General features: G+C 47.8%; 1 protein-coding gene across 1 annotated transcript in view; it reads right to left on the minus strand.

The window, feature by feature from the left end:
• Nucleotides 1-23,296, minus strand: part of pafah1b1a (platelet-activating factor acetylhydrolase 1b, regulatory subunit 1a) — a 43,702-nt gene that overhangs the window by 10,448 nt on the left and 9,958 nt on the right. Inside the window, 5 exon segments of the mRNA XM_083696088.1 lie at nucleotides 3,505-3,591; nucleotides 3,594-3,810; nucleotides 4,858-4,932; nucleotides 7,073-7,157; nucleotides 22,343-22,671. Coding sequence (XP_083552214.1) covers nucleotides 3,505-3,591; nucleotides 3,594-3,810; nucleotides 4,858-4,932; nucleotides 7,073-7,157; nucleotides 22,343-22,374 — 496 coding nt within the window. The 5' untranslated portion in view covers nucleotides 22,375-22,671.

Consider the following 23,296-nt stretch of genomic DNA (forward strand, 5'->3'; position numbering starts at 1 on the left):
AACTCATCAGAGATTGAATTACAATTTTTCGAGACTGCATCATTATTCTTCTGAAGTACATTAATTCAAATATCTGTTTGGCACACATAGTAACCAGAGGGGGCTGGGCTATTGTGACTGTGTGATGTTGACAATGGGATTTGTGCTTGGATCACAAGGCTGATGGCTATCACCCACTCCCTCTCTCTCCAGACAGGCACACAGACAGGCACGGAGGGATAAGCTCTCCTCTGTAGCTGAACGAGGGGAGAGAGAGGGGGGTTGGTTTTGGGCAGACAGTGACAGGCCACAGCCACCCCCCCCCCCCAATCTCCACCCCCCTTCTGCCTCATTTGGAGCTTTCCTACTGCCAAGTTAGCTCAGCTCTCCCCCTCTCCTCTCCCTCCCCCCCCATGGTCGCCACCACCACTCTCTCCAGCTTGGTGAAGTCAACCACAAAATCCACCCCACTATGGTGTGATGGTAGTCTGCCACCAAACCCATCCCTGCCAAGCTTGAGCCAAGCCCAGTTTATCATCATCATCATCATCATCATCATCGTCGTCGTCGTCATCATCGTCATCGACTGTCAATGACAGCCTGTCATCGGATACACGGTGCCATTTATTTTACGGCCTCTTCTTGCTAACGCCTGCGTTATCACCCTAGTTAAGGAGTCCAGATGGAGATTAGGTAACGAGTGGAAGGGGACCCTGACCTGAGAACGACCTGCGGGTTTAATGTGTTTGCAACAGCATGACGTCCTTACGACACTGGGCAGCACAACAATAAAAAATGAATGCATTTCATAACACCGTCCGTCGCAGGGACTGCTGGGTAAAAATAATGAATTGCAACTGTTTCTATGGGAAAGGTTGATTGGAGTACAGTCGTTGATGGGTTAATATGTCTGGTGTGACATTTATAGCTGAGATAAGGTGGGGGAAACACCACCCAAGGGCTCTTCTGATGATTGGTAGGGAGTAGGGAGATGATTGGTAGGGAGTGGACGCTGGATCTCGGATTCCAGCAGAGTACGTAAAAAGGGCTGTTGGAATTTGTAAGGAAGTCCACACCCGTCGAAAACTAAACAGTATTTCGCAGGTGACCAGTGTGCATTCAATTATCTATTTAAAAAAAAAAAAATCCAGAATAATTATTCCAGAAGAATTCCGGTTGAAATTCCCGCCTCCCTTTGAAGCACTCCTCTCTATTCACCTCCTCCCATCAGCACTTGTTGATGGGTTCGATGGCTATCAGACTCAATATGTATGCTGCTGTCGTATGTTTGCACTTCAAGCAGCGATCTGGCTTGTAGACTCGCTGATGTTGCCTAGTTCAGTGGAGGGATGAACCTCCGTCGAGTTAACATCTTAGGGGGGGCTGTCTGGCACGTTACCAAGAGGGTGTTCAAGATCCCCTCTGACACTTAGGTGATTTCCAACAGCAGATTACGGAATTTCTCTCTCTCTCTCTCTCTCTCTCTGTCTCTCTCGGAGAGTCAGACTAAGTGAGACTCGTAGAGAATGGATCTCAAGCTGTTTGGCCTAGTTTAAAAATGACCTATTGGGCTAAGGGACAGTGTCTTTTATCACCATGCAGAGCCAGAGAGGGAGAGGCACTGCTGACACAACTTGCTGATTTGCATACTGCCAAGGCAGAGAGCTCAAGGTAAGGTAGAAAAAAAGTGGTTCTGCATAGATCTGCCATGTTTGCAAACGGGAGAGCAGAGAATAAGGTGAAGGAGAGTGAGAGGAGGAGAGAGAGGGGGGAGAAAGAGAGGGGGGAGGGGGGCAAGAGGGAGAGAGAGAGAGAGGGAGAGGGGAGCAAGGGAGGAAAGAGCATGCAAGTTAAAGCAAGCACAGTTTGGTTTGCAGCGCTCCAAAGCTCCCTTGACAATTACCCCCTGCATACCAATCAGAGAGAGGAGACGGAGGAGAAGAGAATAGTTTCTGACTGCAGGCGAAAAAAACAGCCTCTCTGGAATGTCGGAGGGAGGGAGAGAGAGAGGAAGAGAGAGAGAGAGAGGGGAGGGTTGATTGCTTAAGTTCAGCTCCCCAGTTAAAGATTTAACAGAAAGGTTTTGGGGAAAAGTAGGGCACAGAGGGAGGCCAGGCCAGGAGAAAGACGAGAGGAGGGCAGATTTGTAGATTTGGGACCGGGCCTGGCGGCCCAGGTGATGGTTGGTCGGGCGGCTGCTGGTGGTGGAGCGGCCCTTGCCCAAGCGGAAGATGAATTATACGGGGGAAAGCAGGATGCGAGAAACCAGGAGCTAGCAGAGAAGAGGGGGGAGGAGGGGAAGGGGAGTAGCCCCTTATGGGAGCGTGGCCAAATGGAGGAGATGAACGTGCGTCTCTGATTCCCCATGAATAAATCATACAGCACAAATATTTATACTGAACACAGCCAAACTGGGGCACGGCTGGTAGCAGTAGTCTAGCATCAGACATGCATGGGCTGCAAAAATAATATAGTGAATGATTAGTCTATATCCTCTATGTATGAGTATATATTTAGACACTATGGATGTCAATCGATGGAGAGAGAGTGCGCTATACTGTAGGCCAGGGCGTGTCCTGAGAGAGAGAAAGAGCGAGAGAGCGAGAGAAAGCGCATGCAAGAGAGAGCAAGAGCTGGCATGCGGGGGAGAGAGAGAGAGAGAGAGTGAGAGAGAGAGAGAGAGAGAGAGAGAGAGAGACAGCAAGAGTGCGAGACAGGGAGCAAGAGCAAGAGAGAGAGAGAGAGAGAGAGAAAGTGCATACAAGAGAGAGAGAGAGAGAGAGAGAGAGAGAAAGTGCATACAAGAGAGAGCAAGAGCTGGCATGCGGGAGAGAGAGAGAGAGAGAGAGAGAGAGACAGAGAGAGACAGAGAGAGAGAAGGAGCAAGGGAGAGAGAGCCAGGCTGGCACATACTGAATGAATAAAAAGAGAAGGAGCTCATTGCCTTGGGAACGCGGGACTAAAAACACTGCGTCTTTTTACATAGCTTTCTCTCCACTCATTCTTTTTTTTTTCCATTCTCACCCTTCTTTTTAAGGATTAAGGAGAGGGAAAAGAAAAAAAGGTCACTGTGACCCAAACAAGCAAGAACATAGTTAAAGGTCATACACACTATGTTGGTGTGCATTGCTTTGTTTCTGTTCTGTGATATGTGACATGTACACCTACATAGTGTATGTGTCACATACCAAGACATCTCATCAAGTTGAGGCACGAAGCAGCAAGAAGGTGTCTCGGAAAGAGAGTCGGAGCAGTTAGCTACAGTAACATAGTTTACCATGTATTCACTGTTGGTTAGGAGACCGACAACGGTGAAATGTCCGTTTCATGTTTTGCCAGCTTTTTACGGACACATTTTTTTTTTTGGAAGGAGCTGGACTTTCCTCAGTCTAGGTTTTGTATTGAGTTGCTAGGTTGCAACCAAAGTCACACCCAAATTCCACACACGAAACAGGACCGTGGTTTCATACGTATACGGTTTTCTGACAGTTTGGTATGGCCGGTGGCCATACAGCCAGCATACACAATGCTGCTTCAGGTCATGACCCCTCCGTCGTGACAGGGGTCTTTGAAGTCGGGGGTTTGTGACGTACGTAGACACTCTCAGAGTGTTTCGTTGTTCACCTTTATTGTGGCGTCTTCAGAGGCGGACACCATGACGCTGAAGACGGGGTGGAAGATGACACGGGTGACGGGGCTGCGGTGGCCACTCAGCGCGTATCTCTCTGGCGGGCGTGGGATCCACTCTTTGGGGTCGCGCTTCTGCGCGATGGGTCCACCCAGGGTGATCTCCTCTTTCGCCTCGTTTAGCTTAGACTCCAGCTCCATCACCTACAGAGACACAACTAACAGTTTAGCTTTGACTCCAGCTGAGACACAACTAACAGTTTAGCTTTGACTCCAGCTGAGACACAACTAACAGTTTAGCTTTGACTCCAGCTGAGACACAACTAACAGTTTAGCTTTGACTCCAGCTGAGACACAACTAACAGTTTAGCTTTGACTCCAGCTGAGACAAAACTAACACAGTTTAGCTTTGACTCCAGCTGAGACAAAACTAACACAGTTTAGCTTTGACTCCAGCTGAGACACAACTAACACAGTTTAGCTTTGACTCCAGCTGAGACACAACTAACAGTTTAGCTTTGACTCCAGCTGAGACACAACTAACAGTTTAGCTTTGACTCCAGCTGAGACAAAACTAACACAGTTTAGCTTTGACTCCAGCTGAGACAAAACTAACACAGTTTAGCTTTGACTCCAGCTGAGACACAACTAACACAGTTTAGCTTTGACTCCAGCTGAGACACAACTAACACAGTTTAGCTTTGACTCCAGGTAACAAACAAATGAAGAGTGCAGTACATTAAAAACCAGTGGAGGCAGATATTAAAGGTTGGCTCATTTTAACGCATGGAGCACATGTTTGATACCATTCCTCATTCCATGCATCACAATGAGCCCTCCACCAGCCTCCCCTGACTGAAACAAATGCGTATCTAGATATTGAAAACCCAAGAAGGAAAGCATAACTCCATGGACTCAACGGAGCTAAAAGACCAATATAAACTTGTATGCTGATGGATATACCTCATAATATATATGTACACATCATATACATCAAGGCAGGGCTGTTTTAAAGTAGTTCAATACGTGGTGGATAACAAGTCCTATTCCCACACATTGAGATCTTTGTACTATAAAACACTGAATCTACAGCAAGTCTGTGGTTGGTGACTTATGGTGAAATGCTTCAATAGAGTCACACACAAGACTAGCAGGACTGACCAGAGCCCCCATAGTTCCCTTTTTCCCAGCACCAGATGGACACACACACCACACAGTAGCATCTCCCAAGACAGCCAACGAGCTACAAACCTTCTTTTGTAATCTGATGACCGAGGTCCATTTCTTTTCCAAAAGGCCCGCGTACTTCTTATCCAATTCTTCATTCTGGTGGCAGAAAAGAGAGAAGAAAAGAAAACAATTACAATCCAATCAAAGCTTAGTGTGAATCAGAGACGTCAGCCTAGGGAGAGCCTCTGGGATCCAGCTGGGGTTAGATGCAGATTGTTTTGGTACAGTAATAGGCAATGAGATTTACACCCCACCAGCCAAACAATGGAGCGGCATGGCATGGGTCAGATGAGAGGTTAGCTGTAACCCTTCACCACACACACACACACACACACACACACACACACACACAAACACACACATAAACACAAACACACACAGACCTAGTCCTAATCCCCCTCACACAGGCTAATCTCCTACAGACAAGGAAGGCTTACGCAGCTTAGAGTGGCACAAACAGCACCACTGGGCCGGCTGAGGGAAGTTAACTTGGCGGTGGCTTCCACCTGAAGAGCGAAGCCAGAGGGTGTGGCGTCCATTTTATGTGTATGTGTGTGTGTGTGTGTGTGTGTGTGTGTGTGTGTGTGTGTGTGTGTGGTCGAGAGACATGAGGCATATGGAGCCCACCCCCACCTGTCTGAGGTAAAATGACCCAGGCGTGCACCTACAGCTGAGCCACACACCTGCCGCTGTCTACCACGCTAATCAGCCAATTCAAACAGCAGAGAGCGGGGGCGTAAACGCACAACTCAAACTGAGGGGCTCACACACACGTGCACACACATACGCGCACACACACACGCGCACACACACACATACGCACACACACACACACACACACACACACACACACACACACACACACACACATTGGTACAATGCAACTGTACTACAGCATACGATTCTTCAGCTTTAGCTATCAGGCATCATGATTGACAGCCCGCCTTTTTTTCCCCTCCTCTTATGAAAACAAAAGAGACAATGTTGAGGTGAGGGGAGCTGCAGGCTACTCCTTGGCAGAAACTGCTCTGTTGGAAAATCAGAGGTGTCCAAGAGAACAGTTGCCGCCTCTCTCAGTGCTGAGAGCGATAAAAAGATGGGGGGGTGATGAAAGGGGTCATGGCACTGCATCCGTGAGAGGAGAGAGAGAGAGAGAGGCGAGGGGGGGAGAATGGGGGATACTGTTTGGAGAAGTCTGCTGTGGTCTGATCTGCCATCTGCCCAGACCCTCTGCCGATGGCTTAACACACACACACACACACACACACACACACACACACACACACACACACACACACACACACACACACACACACACACACACACACACACACACACACACACACACACACACACACACACACACACACACACACCTGCCAGTCCATCAGCAGGGTATGTGTGTTTGTGAGAGACAGATAGAGAGATAGAGAGATAGAGAGAGAGAGAGAGAGAGAGCGCAAATGGAAAGGGATGACCATTATACCTTCAAAAATGCACACCTTCTAATTGCACACCTACTATGAATAGCACCTTCCTATTAAGGGCATAATTTACTTTAGAAAAGCTCTCTATTGCATTAAGGCCATTACAGAATTAACGGCAGACCTCCTCAATTAGCAGGTAATGAAAGGCCTATATGGACACAATGAAGGGGTGTTAATAGCACCGGGGCAGCATGAAGGCAGGCTTTTAACACGGCCCTGCCAGGGCACTGCTTCCCCCTTCATATGGCTCATATATTATGCATGCCGTTTCCACCAGCAATGGAAACCTCTCCTGTCTGTCGGGGAAGGGGGCTTGGAGAAAAGAGAGAGGTACAGAGAGAGGGATGCATTTACATGTTAAACTGACACACGCACGCGGCCCCTTTGTTTCTCCTGTTTGAATATCCTGAACATACAATCTCTGTTCAAAGGACTCTTAGCACAGCTTATTTTTTCTTCTTCTCAGCACAGTTTCTGTAACGCTCTCTGTGTCCAGCTTGTAGGAGTGTGTGTGTGTGTGCGCTCGCATGTATCTATTTGTGTGTGTGCGCGCGCGTGCATGTATATATTTGTGCGTGTGTGTGTGTCACACATCTTTCAGACACCCTAATCAAGGTTCTAGATCACATTAATTGGGCACATACACCTTTAGTCACACAGAATAAATTGGAAATTAAGTCATATTGTTTGGATAAATTGGCCTGATTGTTTTGAACGTGTGTGGTGGGGGGGTTCACCAGACAACTCACCATATCTAATTCCGCCTCCTTCTTAAAAACGGAATATGCTTCTTCATATCCATTGGAACGAAGGTAATCGCCTATCGCTCGATTTCTGAAACAGACAAAAGAAATGGCAATTAGTTCTCTTGATCGGCAGACAAGATAGCTTAAGCACAGAGTAAAAGGCTTGAGTCAGGGATTCTGCTGTTCCGGGAAAAACAAAAGACAGAAATCAGAAAGTATGTCTGAGGAACATGTCAAACAAAGGACTTAAATTATACATGTAATTCACATGTTGAATAGAGAAATTACACCCACACAGACACACACACACACACACAGACACACTCTTGACACAGATAGCACATCTGTCTCGATAATGAGCTCTTGTTGCTGTGGGCAAGTAATGGAAGGAATGACTCCCAATGGAGCTGATGAAGAAAATGAGAAGTACAGTAGGGAAACACCTGCAGACAGATAGACAGACAGAGACACATACACACACCCTGCAGACAGACAGACACACCTGCAGACAGACAGAGACACATACACACACCCTGCAGACAGACAGACACACCTGCAGACAGACACACACACATACCTGCAGACAGATAGACAGACAGAGACACACACACAGACACACACCCTGCAGACAGACAGACACACCTGCAGACAGACAGAGACACATACACACACCCTGCAGACAGACAGACACACCTGCAGACAGACACACACACATACCTGCAGACAGATAGACAGACAGAGACACATACACAGACACACACCTGCAGACAGACAGACAGACAGAGACACCTGCAGACAGACAGACAGAGACAAACCACTGCAGACAGACAGATGAAACTGAGTACCAGGATAATCATGTGAACCGAAAGGCTGCTGGGAACCACACACACACACACACACACACACACACACACACACACACACACACACACACACACACACACACACACACACACACACGGTATGCAGTGCTACATAGCCAAGACACGGCTGGCTACAGACACACACCCAATGACACAACATGAAGACGAGATATGGAGATATGGAGGCTAAGTGACGGCAGCTACAGAGTGATATGGAGATGTTGAGATAGTGAGGACAATAGGCCAGACAGAGAGAGAGAAGCTACCTACTACAATGCCTGACTCTTCCTGTCTTTGTGCTCTGGGCGGACGGGCTGACACACACACACACACACAGACAGACAGACAGGCACAGACACCCAGGCACGCACACACACACACGCACACACACGCACACGCACACACGCACACGCACTCTCCTGTGGATCTACTTTTACGACTGCAGACCTAAGCAGAAGCTAAATTTACCCAGAGTCCTTTATTTCAGTGCTTAAAGTCATTCAGTCGAATCTGTTGATGTCCGAGCTAAAATAATTTATAGTGGGAATGATGGAAATGGGAATTTGAGCATAGTGGCTGTTCAGAAATGGATTGATAAGGGGAGGTGGGGGGGGGGGGGGGAGTTCAAGGGGGACCATCCCACAGGTGGCACCGACAGGGCTAGCAACTCCTTATCAAAAGAGAGAATACAGTGTGGAGGTTCTTCCACTAGGGGTGGAGAGGTGGAGGTGTGTGTGTGTGTGTGTGTGTGTGTGGCAGTCTGTCAGGCCAGCATGGTGCTGGGGAGCCTTGCTGTGCCCTCTGCCCCTGTACCCCCCTCCTCCTCTCTCTTCTGTAGCCTGTCCTGTCTCCTGTAACCCCCAGTATCCCCCCGATGACAGGACAGGAGCTGGCTGATTACAGCTGAAGGTTAGCGGGAGGTTATCGCTCATGTGACAGCCTGCTGCTGCAGGTCTGGAGGACGGGGGGAGGGAGGTGCTGGAGAGAGAGAGTAAGAGAGAATGTGCAAGGCTGTGTGTGTGTGTGTGTGTGTGTGTGTGTGTGTGTGTGTGTGTGTGTGTGTCCATAGCTGCATTTAAGCTCTGCAGAGAGAGAGAGAGAGAGAGAGAGAGAGGGTGAGGAGGCATATTGGCCATCTACAGTGTTATCTGGGGCTGCGGTACTCTGTCTGATTTCAGCTTGCTGCACACAATGCCCCTCTCTGTGGTAAACAAATGCTCTACAGTCATCACCACAGGGATATCAAAGAGCAGCCTAAACCAACCAAAGCCTGTTTTGTCCCCCTAGATAACCACAAGACCCTGCGTATAAAGGTAGAAGACACTTGGGACATAGGTTCTAAAAATCTATCAGACTTGAAATGGGTCAAAATAGAAAATGTTTGATCATGGCAAGCCTACATGCTGATTTGGGGGGGTGCTGTGCCCCTCCTAAAAAGAAAATCTGTGGGAAACACAGCCCATGTCCAGAAACAACCCTGAGCCGCTCCACCCAAGACACTGTGTGTGTGTGTGTGTGTGTGTGTGTGTGTGTGTGTGTGTGTGTGTGTGTGTCGTCCCCCTCTCTAACAACCCTGAGCCCCTCCGCCCAAGTAACTTATTGTGTAAATCATAAAGTATTCGGACAGATCTAAGCAAGAACGGTTGTAGCTCAAGCCTACACCTCTGATAGGCTAGGTGTGAATGTTCACCATCTTAATTATACCTGCTCCATCCTACAGATCTATGGGGGGGGGGGGGGGGGGGTTGTTTCTGAACAGGGTCTAAGCTGCTGCAGTCCTTTAATCTAATAGGAAGTAACAGCAAACCACAAACAAAGACAGGGAGGAAGCCAGGGAGGAGGAGGTGGTGGACAATAGAATCACTCTAGTGTCGACAGCATCACTCAAGAGATGCTGCAGTGCTGCGGACTGCAGACACACGGTCCTGCTTTTTCACTTCACCCACCCTGGCTCGACCTCTGGAGGGGGGTGAAAATATATAAATAAGCAGCACATACCTAATTCTCGCTGCGGCAAGAACCACAGAGGGAGGGAGAAGGGGGGGGGGGGGGGGGGGGGTGAGAGAGAGAGATATGGGGAATAACACTACCACGGAGAGAGTAAGCAAGCAGCCTGGTTTCCATGGTGACCAGCCAACACACGGGACAAAAGTGAAGGGGGAAAAAGCGCAAGTTGTTGTCATGAGTGGGCAGTTGGGCCAGGAGTAACAAAAGACGTCCCTGGTTTTGAGTACATACTGCATATCCTACTGTTGTTTAGGCGTAACAAGTCAAGCCTGATAGCGTCAGACACACACACACACACACACACACACACACACACACACACACACACCTTCTACAACATGCTTCTCATTAAAACAAATGTGACATGTTAGTATTCCATAAATATGGGTTCCCAGTATGCAAGTTCCAAACAAAAACCTTTTCTTCAACAACGCTTAACACAGATGGGCTCCATGTAGCAGAAGAGGCAAGGCTGGCATCATTCACGTGGCAAGGAGACAGGCACGTCAGAGAGAGATGCTCAGTGGACTGAAAACCACAAACAGTATGGTAGCTAAGGGAGAGCAGAGAGAGAGAAAGAGGCAGAGAGAAAGAGAGAGAGAGAGAGAGAGAGAGAGAGAAAGAGGCAGAGAGAGAGAGAGTGCAGGAGAGAGAGAGAGAGAGAGAGAGAGAGAGAGAGAGGCAGAGAGAGAGAGAGGGCAGGAGAGAGAGAGAGAGAGAGAGAGAGAGAGAGAGAAAGAAAGAGGCAGAGAGAGAGAGAGGGCAGGAGAGAGAGAGAGAGAGAGAGGCAGAGAGAAAGAGAGAGAGAGAGAGAGAGAGAGAGAAAGAGGCAGAGAGAGAGAGAGTGCAGGAGAGAGAGAGAGAGAAAGAGGCAGAGAGAAAGAGAGAGAGAGAGAGAGAGAAAGAGGCAGAGAGAGAGAGAGTGCAGGAGAGAGAGAGAGAGAGAGAGAGAGAGAGAGAGAGAGAGAGAGAGAGAGAAAGAAAGAGGCAGAGAGAGAGAGAGGGCAGGAGAGAGAGAGAGAGAGAGAGAGAGAGAGAGAGAGAGAGAGAGAAAGAAAGAGGCAGAGAGAGAGAGAGGGCAGGAGAGAGAGAGAGAGAGAGAGAGAGAGAAAGAAAGAAAGAAAGAGGCAGAGAGAGAGAGAGGGCAGGAGAGAGAGAGAGAGAGAGAAAGAAAGAAAGAGGCAGAGAGAGAGAGAGAGAGAAAGAAAGAAAGAGGCAGAGAGAGAGAGAGGGCAGGAGAGAGAGAGAGAGAGAAAGAAAGAAAGAAAGAAAGAGGCAGAGAGAGAGAGAGAGAGAGAGAGAGAGAGAGAGAAAGAAAGAAAGAAAGAGGCAGAGAGAGAGAGAGGGCAGGAGAGAGAGAGAGAGAGAGAGAGAGAGAGAGAGAGAGAGAAAGAAAGAGGCAGAGAGAGAGAGAGGGCAGGAGAGAGAGAAAGAAAGAAAGAGGCAGAGAGAGAGAGAGGGCAGGAGAGAGAGAGAGGGCAGGAGAGAGAGAGAGGGCAGGAGAGAGGGAGAACAAGAGAGCGATAAATACAGAGAGCAGGAGAGAGAGAGATCACAGCAAGGAAGAGGGAGAGATAGAACAAGAGAGAGAGAGAGAGATCACAGCAAGGAAGAGGGAGAGAGAACAAGAGAGAGAGAGAGAGATCACAGCAAGGAAGAGGGAGAGATAGAACAAGAGAGAGAGAGAGAGAGAGAGAGATCACAGTGATGAAGAAGTAGGTCCACAGTGAGAAAGAGAGGGAGAGAGAGGGATGAAGAGCCGATATCACAGCAGTGAAGAGCTAGAGAGAACGAGAGAGGAAGAGAGGGGAGTTGCAAGCTGCATTACCTCACCCCTCTGAGGGGAGGGAGGGAGAGAGAGAGAGAGAGCGTCTGCCTGCCTGCCTGCCAGCCAGCCTGTGACATCACTTCCTGCTGGAGCAGAGTGCGATCGATGGACGCACATCCGCTTCCACATCACCACCAGAGAGCCATGTTGCACAGCGCAGGCAGAGGAGCTGAGTAACACTACAGGCCACTTAACCTACTTCTTCTTTCTTCATACTCAAAAACACCACAAATAATTCAGGCATTCAGGCCTTTCAGGAGTAGTCGACCAAGACATGCGCTTTGATCTAACAATAGCAGATTATTTTATTTTTTTCCCCCCACGATTCAGAAATAGGCTACATACACCCTCTATTAAATTAAAAGTTATCTTTCTGTTTGAGTTGGCACAGAGCTGTATTTTGTCTAACCTAATGGAATCTGTTTGCTAACCGAGTAGAATTGCTAACAATTTCACCAAGCTAGTGCCAAAGTAACTCACCAAAATGTTGCAGCATCGAACAGCAAACAGAAAAGCTGCATAAATCCACATAATAGACACTGTGGCCTCGACTCACAAGACGAACTGTCAATCAAAAATGTACCACCACGCCCACACCAGCAGAGCATTTCAATGACAGATGGAGGAGAGAGGCAAATATGATTACAAATATTTTATGATAACTACAACAACAACAAAAAACACTGAATTCTTAGATACCCAGGCATGTTTTGAAATTAAAATTACCATTACATGGCCCCTTTAAATGTTTCATAAGTAATGTCAAGTCTCTGAACCAAAAGGCTTGGTGATTCATACAAAATGCATTAATCTACAGGATTTCAGATTCACTTGTGCATGTACACTCACCGAACACTTTATTAGGAACACTATACTAATACTGGGTAGGGCCTCCCTTTGCTCTCAAAACTGCCTCAATTCTTCGTGGCATTGATTCCACAAGATGTTAGAAACATGATTGCATCACGCAATTCCTGCAGATTTTTCAGGTGCACTTTCAAGCTGTGATGGATTGGTATTAACAGGCCCAAAGTGTGCCAAGAAAACATTCCCCACACCATTACACCACCTCCACCAGCTTGGACTGCAGACACAAGGCAGGTTGGGTCCATGGATTCATGCTGTTGGCGCCTAATTCTGACCCTACCATCTGTGTGCCTCAGCAGAAATTGAGATTCATCAGACCAGGCTACGTTTTTCCAGTCTTCAACTGTCCAGTTTTGGTGAGCCTGTGCCCACTGCAGCCTCAGCTTTCTGTTCTTGGCTGACAGAAGTGGAACCCGACGTGGCCTTCTGCTGTTGTAGCCCATCCGCCTCAAGGTTCGACGCGTTGTGCATTCTGAGATGCTTTTCTGCTCACCACAATTGTACAGAGTGGTTGTCTGAGTTACCGTAGCCTTTCTGACAGCTCGAACCAGTCTGGCCATTCTCCGTTGACCTCTCTCATCAACAAGGCGTTTCCGTCCACAAAACTGCCGCTCACTGGATGTTTTTTCTTTATTGTACCAATCTGAGTAAACTCTTAGAGACTGTTGTGCGTGAAAATCCCAGGAGATCAGTAGTTTTAGAAATACTCAAACCAGCCCGTCTGGCACCAACAATCATGCCACGGTCAAAATCACTGAGATCAAATTTTTTCCCCATTCTGATGGTTGATGTGAACATTACCTGAAGCTGCTGGCCCGTATCTGCAGGATTTTATGCATTGTGCTGCTGCCACATGATTGGCTGATTAGATAATTACATGAATGAGATGGTGTACATGTGTTCCTAATAAAGTCCTCGGTGAGTGTATAAGTCCTCACTCTATAGGGGTGTGTGTGTGTGTGTGTGTGTGTGTGTGTTAGAGCATATAGGAACTGCTGGCCTCCTAAAGGTCTAAATGTTTTATGAGCTGCCCTGTTGCCGTATATAGAGCATCATATCACACAGGGCTTTCTCAGTGGTAGGAGTTTCTCCCCTAGGACTGAAATGATAACCTCTGTAAACAGTAGGGAGGGGGGCAGGACGGTGATGTAACCACTCTCCATTGCAGTGGAGGCTGATGGAGGTAGAAATCGGAGGAGACACTCATTGTAATGCAGGGAACGGAATGAGGAACGGTATCAAACACACTCAGGACAGGTAGAACGAGACCAAAAAGTCACTGGCTGCCAGTGATGAACGTTGAATTATTTTTAAAAGACATCGGGGGGGAAACTCAATAAACAAACAATATGGAATTGCTGTAATACAAGGAAAATGGGTTTACATCGTCACTAACTTTGATTTGTTTCATTTACCCTGTACAATAGGCTATTGGCAAAAGAGTGGGACTTTGCTGCTCTTTGCTTGACTGCCCTGAAGCATGGCTTAGTGTGGTTAAAATGTCTGTCTGGCCTGGTGTTAGGAAGACACGAAGCCTTGTTCATCCGAGTGGAAGCTAGCTGTGGCAGGGCAGTGCTCGCGCTCAAGAGCTGCTGTACCCCCTCGTAGGAGAGGGGGAGGGAAAGAAAGAGAAAACGAGGGGGTCCGGGGGGAGCTTTTGAAGAAGTGTTTTTTCTTATTCTCTTCCTCTCTAATAAACTCAACAAAGGCCTGCACAGAGCAAATTAATACTCTTTCCGAGAGGCCCATGTACCAGGGGAGGCTGGTACGTGCGTCTGATACCACTCCTCATTACATTCCACGCATTACAATGAGCCAGTCCTCCGATTTCTACCCCCACCGGCCTCCCCTTGCTAATGTACCTAACACCTGATAACATGTTAAGTGGAGAAAACGCCCTAATCTTCATGGGTTTTAAGAATCACATAAAAGGATTGGTTTCGTTTCCCTTGGCAACCCTAGAATCCTCATGAAAACGGAGCCCTGAACCTCGGCCAGAGAACCCTATCCGCCAGGTGATTGGCTCCAGGTCTTGGTAATTAGGAGTCTCACCTGGAGTACTTCATCACTTAAGACTAACTAGGCTAATTAATCCACCACCGCCATTTAAAACGAATAAAAGGTGATTAAAATAGGAGGGCGGAAATTTGATCCATATCATGGCTTTATGCCCTTCATTTGATCTTCTCCCTTTAATAACCTCTTAAAAGGGGGCCATTACTTTAAAGTAGTTAACTTATACTCATTGAGATAAATAGACCCACCTATCTATCTAAAGTCAGTCAGCTAATGCCCCACCTCCCTTAATGCTTAGATGATGGTAATGGCGCCAGATTAAATGAAACGGACTGGTTTGGGATCAGATTAGAGAACCTCAGTGGGGTTCATTCTTTAGGGGCGCAAGTGCTTAAAAGGGCTATCAGAGGGGCTGTGTGGATCTGGCAGGGAAATGGGACGATAGGAGGGTCGTTTCAGGCTTGTCCCCCCCCCCCCCCCCCCCCCATACAGGGTTGATAACATGGTGCTGATCCCAGTGCATGGAGATTATAGGTGGAGAAGGAGGGTCAGCCAGCAAACTTCCTTGCTGCATGGAGTGGTGTGTGTGTGTGTGTGTGTGTGTGTGTGTGTGTGTGTGTGTGTGGTGAGCAGCATGGAACTGTTGAGACAGCTGTCAACACATGTATGTATGTATGCCCACGGACACACACACACACACACACACACACACACACACACACACACACACAATCCAAAATATGCAGGGACACAGTGAAATTCTTCTGACAACATCTCTTTCTCACTCCCCCTCTCACTCCCTCCCTCCCTTTGAAAGCAGTTGTAATGGGATTTGGTGGGCCCGGAGGAGGCCACTCCCCTTCAGAGTCAAGGGCACAGAGTCAGACTTAAACCCACGAGGCTTCACATTGTTAAGGCGGAGTAAGACCACAGCCTGTGGAGGGTGGAAAGGGAGGAGGAGAGGAGAGAGGGAGGAGGGAGGAGAGAGAGAGAGAGAGAAAGAAAGGAAGGGAGAGAGAAAGAGACACACTGGGAGAGGAGATATAAGAGAGATATAAGCTAGCAGGATTCAGGAGGGGCTTTAGCTTACACACACACACACACACACACACACACACACACACACACACACACACACAGGATACGAGTGACAAAAGTGATTTTGTTAAATTAACGTGCTCCAATGCAGGCTCATGTAATGCATGCAAAGCCCATTTGCAATATAAACCTGACAATGACAATCTAAAACCACCATTAGAGGCATCCTCCGTGGCAACCTCAACAACACAACTGAGACGGGTTTCCATCTCTGCACATTTCTAGCTTACGTTTCCATGGCAGCCTAAAGCTCATTCAACACTGTTCAGCCGAGCTTGTGAAAAAGTTCTCATTTTCACACAATAAAACAATTTGTGGCAACAGTGACAATTACAGGGATGGGCGGGCAGAAGCACTGAATACAGATATCTATTAAAAGAATTGGCCACTTATTCCAGACAATATTGGCACAACCCCTTAGAATAGTGCTTACATTCAGATCCAACTTCTGGCATCAAATGTCCTCCTTCCAGAGAGGCTGCCAGGCTATCTCCAGGGCCATCATGAGCCCGATCAGATGGGACCACTGGAGCTTTATCAGAGATGATAGGGCCAGAACAAAGGGGTTGTGATAAGAGCAGTGTGTGTGTGTGTGTGTGTGTGTGTGTGTGTCTGTCTGTCTGTCTGTCTGTCTGTCTGTGTGTGTGTGTGTGTGTCTGTCTGTCTGTGTGTGTCTGTCTGTGTGTGTGTGTGTGTCTGTGTCTGTGTGTGTGTGTGACAGGCAGGAGATTAGATCCATATTGCTGATGGACCTCCTGTGGGCCCACCAGGCAACGCTCGATACACAGCACAAGGAGCGGGGCTCAGGAACACGCCATGGGGAGGTGGTGCGTGTGTCTGTGGACATTGGGGGACACATGAGTGAGTGAGTGAGTGAGTGAGTGAGTGAGTGAGTGAGTGAGTGAGTGAGTGAGAGAGTGTGTGTGAGTGAGAGAGAAAGAGAGAGTGTGTGTGTCTCTTTCCTTGGAGGAGCCACCTGCCACACCCCAGCCAAAGGCAGACTGTCCGCTCAGGAACTCATTGAACAGAATGACATGCGTTGTTGTTGTTGTTGTTGTATCTACCATTGCCATGTGACTGTTTGATGTCCTAAAAAAACTAAAATTGTTCCCCCGCGTCAGCGGCAGAGTCTACGTTGGAGACAAGATCATCTTGAGTTTAAAGGGAGCGTTGACGAGGTCTAGAGCAGGGGAGGCTGGTGGAGGTAGATATCAGAGGACAGGCTCATTTTAATGCATGGAATGGAATGAGGAATGGTATCAGGCACGTGTTCCGCCTCCACCAGCCTCCCCTGGTCGGCAACTGTGAATTAATATCAATCGTTCAAAGAGTTGCATAACAATCAAGAGTGAAAATGAAATCAATTCCAATTGACCTCCTTCTGCCACAGTCTATGTGTGTGTGTGTGTGTGTGTTAGTTAGTTAATGCCATTCTGTCCTCAGTGCTAGCCTGTACCATTAACCGCAGTCAGTTAAATGTACTTTTCCCTGTAATCTTCAGCATCCATGCTGTTGCGTCACAACATTCACAGCCAGAGGGCTTTGGAGAAGGCTAGAGTCACATGAAACATCTTTTACTAAGGTCCTGAAAAAATGAATTCCTTTGTGAAGCCGAAGAAGGCTTTAACACAGCACATCTGCACATGGTTGCCTGCCTACAGGTCTTTGGGAGGGATGGGGGGTTGGAGGGGGGGCGAACCACATCTATATTTACTAGAGACCCCCAGGGTATGAATCCTCTGACCCTGGAATAACACAAAATGTGCTTTTCATTGGTTATGCAAATAAAAAATAGACTCGTTGCGAAGACGTTTCGCAATCACACCATCTGACTGCTGACTGAGAGCAAAAACAACATTCTTTTCACAATAAGGTGTCCCGCTTTATAGGGCTCAGCGATCGGGTTTGAAATACAGTTTACGTCTACGTAGGGCTGTGGCGGTTACGTGGTTACCGACGGTTACACGAGGACGATCGTGAAAAAGAAAAAAAAGACCGTCACAACCGTTGAAATACATTGATTTTGAAATGTTAGATTTGTATTTCCATGTCGATATACTTTACCTAATAGCATGAGTGTGAAATTATAATTATTAACAATTGTTTTTGCTACAATAATCTGTCGATCTATCAAACTGTTTCGTACTTTGAGGGAGAGACAGTTGTGCATGCTCTCTCCCTCAAGAAATGCCCTTTGAAGCTCCAGCTAGCTAGCACGCTAGATGCGGGGGAGGGGAAGAGGTAGGCCTGAATAAAGCAAAAACTACGGTCATCTTAGACAGACAAGAAGAGCCGCTGGACTCCAACCTACAAGAGACGCTGGACTCCACTGATGATCCCCTGGCATGGTGGCGTGACAACCAGGGTCACTTTCCTTTGATGGTGAAACAAGCAAGAAAATACAAGTATTTGCACAACGAGCACAGCCTCAGAGAGAGTTTTTAGTACAGCGGGGAGCACTGTTACCCCTGTCCGGTCTTGCCTCATGCCGAACAACGTAAATATGCGTGTGTTCATGGCACGGAACTTAAAGGAAGAGGCCTAATAATAGACTGAACACAGTTATTATAGGTCACCTATGTTGCTATTAAATAGCACGTGTTTATTTTGCTCTTTTAGCCTGTTATTTTAAAAGGACACGCACAACATGTGTCTATTTGCACTGACTTTGGTAGACTTAGCGTTTATTTTGTGTTTGTAATTTTTCTATTTGTCAAGCGGCAGCTACCTGGCTATTTATTAAAAAGCAATATTTCTGCAGTCACTTTTGTTAAATATGTGTATAGTCACCAAGTATATAGTCAGACACAAGATCAACTCCCCCAACCTCGAACCCCTCCTGGTTTCCTTGAGACCTTTCCTTTTAGCCTGTTATTTTAAAAGGACACACACGTGTCTATTTGCACCGTCTACGGTAGGGCACGGATAAAACTAAAATGATCACACACAAAAAAATGCTCCCCCCATTCTTTCCCTCTGCACTAGCCTCTATGGCAGGGGTTCCCAAACCTTGTTGTCTCGCGACCCCAAATTGAATACCAATAATTTCCTTTGACCCCAACAACTTGATTGCGGGCTATGTGAAAACACATAATAATGACGTCCAAGTGTATTCTAATGGCCTAATAAATGCTCCAATTGGTTGGATTTGAACCCCAAAACACTACAATATAGGCTACAGGTGCAATACACAGACAATGTTTGTCGTCATATGAAACTAAATGTTTGTGTCTTATTTATCAAATCATGGAGGTTAGTTTGATTTTTCTCAGGGGACCCCAATTTGAAATCAGGGGATCCCCCCCGACCCTAAGTTTGGGAACTGCTACTCTATGGCATGTCTTACATCACTCAGACAAACAAACCCTTCCCATGCACTACAAGACCAGCTTTCAAAAGTACAGGCAATTTAAAGATGCTTTAACATACATGCCCTAAAGAGCTACTTCCCGGTATCTGACAGTTAGAACACAAAAACATTGGGAAGGGGCGGAGGGGAGAGGAAGCTTGAATAGAATGGGAACAAGATCCATTTGTGTGTGTGGCTGGATCGCAAACAAATCATGCGAAGAGGGGGTCAGGGAGAGGGGGGGGACAGACTGCGGGAAGGGGGGGGGAGGGGTCAGCTGGTCACTGCCCCCCATTTCCCACACCGGTGGTCCATTGTTTTAGCTGTAATTAATCAAGATGGCCGCCGGGGTTTCCCGCCAGGCCTCTCACAAACAGACCGCGGGCGGCAGTTGGTAACTCTGATCTGAGTGGCATTTTACTGTCAAGAGCCTCTCTGACTCAGAGCCCTCGCTGGGCCAACGGAACGGACACCCCAATGGATGGAATGTGACAGATGCCGGCTGAGTGCGGATCACATGGTCCGACGGTCCCACACTGGTTTCCTGTGAGCACAAGGCTGGAAGGGGGGGGATGCCGGGGCTTACATAACACAGTGGAGTGAGGGGGGAGAAAAAAAGAGCCCATTCTGAATAGGGAGAACAGCATGGAGGTTTAGCATGCCAATAGCATCACTCGATACCAACGGGCCCCGTCTGCGAAGCTAATCTAGAAACACAGAGGAACACATTGTTGTGCATGACAAGTGGCTCGTCATGTGAAGATCGCTGCATTCCTCACCGGCTGGGTAGGGAATGAGCAGTGGAGAGAACCCCAATAACACCGTGTTGGAACCTGAAAACAGACCTCTCATTCGAAAACCAATAAGAATCCGTGGTCAATAATAATAGACACAAGGTAATGGGTTTCGGACAGTACACCACGTCATCAATGCAAATGAAAGATGAAATCATCAATGTGTTAGCCTCACAAAAAAGAGGGGGGAAAAATCATTATGGTCCGTTAATTAAACACACAGCCTTTGACAGCTTTAGGGGTGGAGGCCGGGGATTACAGATCTATAGAGCTAGAGCTCAGTTAGATCCTCTCTCACATACAAACAGCCCCCCCCACCCCACACACACACACACACTCCTCCCCCCTATGTATCTGACACAGGGGTGCATAACCCTCTTATCCCCCCACCTCAGGGGTTAATTACCGAGTTCACAGACTCTGCAGGGTTAAGTTACAGTTTCACAGCTACCCTGTTATCTCTCTGGCTTCCAACATCTTCCCTGACTTAACGCACCACTGCACAGCGGGCACACACCCACACACACACCCACATATGCACAACTGTGTGTCTGTGTGCCCAATACATCAACACCTCTGGCCTGAGGATTTGTGGACGGCTCACACATCGCCCTAGGTGTATTAGGCTATCCTACCCTTTGTCTATTCACTGCTGAGTAAAACACAGGGTGGTGTGCAACACCTCGATGTTGTACGGTACAATACAAGCATGCTAATAAATATACTAAAAACGTTCACATGAATGCGGTACTACAACATTTCGCCATATTGTGCATACTGTGTGTGTGTGTGTGTGTGTGTGTGTGTGTGTGTGTGTGTGTGAGTTGGCCAAGAAGAGGAAAGTGGGAGCAGAAGAAAGGGCGTGTCCTTCTGGAACCATCTAAGCCAGAGCTAGAGAGAGACTGGTGGCTTTACGAGGCTTGTGTCTCGTGCAATCATCTTTAGGTGACCATTAGAGGACATTGGTGATCATTGGTGATCAATAAATGTTTTGGGGGGACAGGAAGAAGCATGGGGGTCGATACATTTGGGAATGGGGACCACAGGGGTCCGTGTCTGGGCCTCTGGCATCCGAACACGCTCATTGATTCTTCGGAGGGACCTTGAGGAACAAAAATGCCAAGATGTTCCCCTTTCCTCTCCCCCGCCACCCTCTATTTGGCTGGTTTCAGAAATCAATACACATCTCGGGAGTGAGCTTTTTCCTTCACTGCACTCGTGTCTAGGGAGAACAAAGCAGTGTTGCTTTGTGCGTCTCCGGATCGAATGGTTAACGAGGCATGGGAAGGTTGCAGGGGGGCTAGCAAACACAATGTGGGTGTTCACCTAGAGTAAGTGCATGTATGTACATGTACACAGCTGCATGTATTGAGCCCATGGTGCTTGGCTGGGCTGGGCAATAAAGACGTTCCAAAGCCTGTGGTTCTGTCAGTGGTAGATCAGATTCAGTTGGTAGATCAGATTCAGTTGGTAGATCAGATTCAGTTGGTAGATCATGGCGCTAACAATGTTAAGGTTGTGGGTTTGATTCACGCTGGGACCATTTATACTGAAATGTGTGTGAACTGCAATGGAAGTTGCTTTGGATAAAAGCATCAGCTATATGATGTATTATTACGGTGCACATGTTCCTGGCCCAGTACTTGAAAGTACCTGGTCCTAGCACTATCACAACCGTAAATGCTAAGTGGGATGCTTGGCCTGACTGACTTTGCCTGACTCTCACCCAGTTGAAGTTGAGATTTAAAGCGGTTAAGGTTAGGGTTAAGATTTGATTTAGGCAGAGGTGTGGACCTGAATCACACATTTTGGGACTTGAGACAAATAGAACAAAGATTTGACACTCTACTTCGAATTGACATCATTGACTCGTGACTTAATTTGGACTTCTATTCTGCCCGGTCGGCAGTCGTGGAATGGCAAGGAGAGAATAGAGCACTGTCAACGCTTGCCGCTCGGACATCTGCGCTCTGAACAACAGTTTCAACAAATGTTTCTTCTCAGCCAACCAAAGACCTTTAAACCATAGACGTGCACCATTGCTCTCAACGCTCATCTAATGGGCGGGGAGAAAACAACAACACTCAATTCTAATTGGAGATTTCAGATGTCAGTCAAACTGTACAGTAGCTATACCGTCAACACTAGCTGAAAACCATCACTTGGATGGTTAGGGTTAACCCTAACCCTAACCCTTTTCTATTAGTAATATTAATCAATTGACTAGAAATGTATGTGAAGTTATGTTGGCCAATGTACTAGTAGGCTTAATGTAAGGAAAACTAAAATATAAACTGACTAAAAAAAAATTACATTGAAATTAGTATACAACGCTTTTGACTTTGACCACTGACTTGAGGACTCGCAACCCAAAATGTGTGACTTGTGACTTGACTTGAGCTCTGGAACATGGGACTTGACTCAAGAAACAAAAGGTTAAGGGTCACTTACAGTTCGTCTCGTTGCCGTTGTGACAGCACCATGGCGGCAGGGTGGTGTGGAAGCGGTCGGGGCGGGGTCAGGTAGAGGGCAGTGGCGTGCAGCAGTTGCAGCGGCAGTGGCGGTCTCCCCGATCAGGAGAGTAGCGATGCCAATCCGAGGGGCACAGGCACGGACAAAACACACTCGGATGGCAAGGGAAACTCTGATGCACAGACTCCGGCTAACAGGGGGATGCTCCCACGCTCACGCAGGACTCGGCCCCCCAAAAGTTAAACAGACTTCAGGTACGAGACGCGTGGACAGCCTACAGACAGTCACCAGCCAGGTCTACACTGCATCTGTATGGAGAGAGAGAGAGAGAGAGAGAGAGACAGAAGAGAGAGAAGGTCAGTATTAGGCATGCATGACATGATGTAGAAAATAAGAGAGAAGGCAGAGGGAGGTGGAGGGGTGACAGAGAGAGAGAAGAGAGGGGGAGAGAGAGAGAGAGAGAGAGAGAGAGAGCGGGAGCGAGCGATGAGAATTCATTTGACAGTGTAAAAGGGCATTGGTGTCTAAGCCAGCTCATGAGAAAGAGATCAAAACACAAACAGATAGAGGGATCATGGCAGGTCTTCTATTGAGAAATGGAGACTGACAGAGATGGGAGCAGGGGCACAGTGGAGCCAACCTCCATCTCAGAGGCAGGAACGTCACATCCAGCAGGGAGTGAAAAACATGCCCCTTAAATCAAGTGTTTCATCTGTTAACCTCTCACAGTAACCCCCCTTCCCCCCACCCTTCTCTCTCATGCTGTCTCTCCCTACCCCCCCCCCCCCCCCCCCCCCCCCCCGCACCCACTCTCTCATGCTGTCTCTCCCTAACCCCCTACCTCAACCCCTGTAAGGGCTGTCATGCTACCCGTTCTCTGGGGCCATGCTTCCCTCCTGTAGGGACTTCCAAACACATGTAGGTGGAGGAGAA

The sequence above is a fragment of the Argentina silus genome (genome assembly GCF_951799395.1).
Source record: "Argentina silus genome assembly, chromosome: X".
Taxonomy (NCBI): Eukaryota; Metazoa; Chordata; class Actinopteri; order Argentiniformes; family Argentinidae; genus Argentina; species Argentina silus.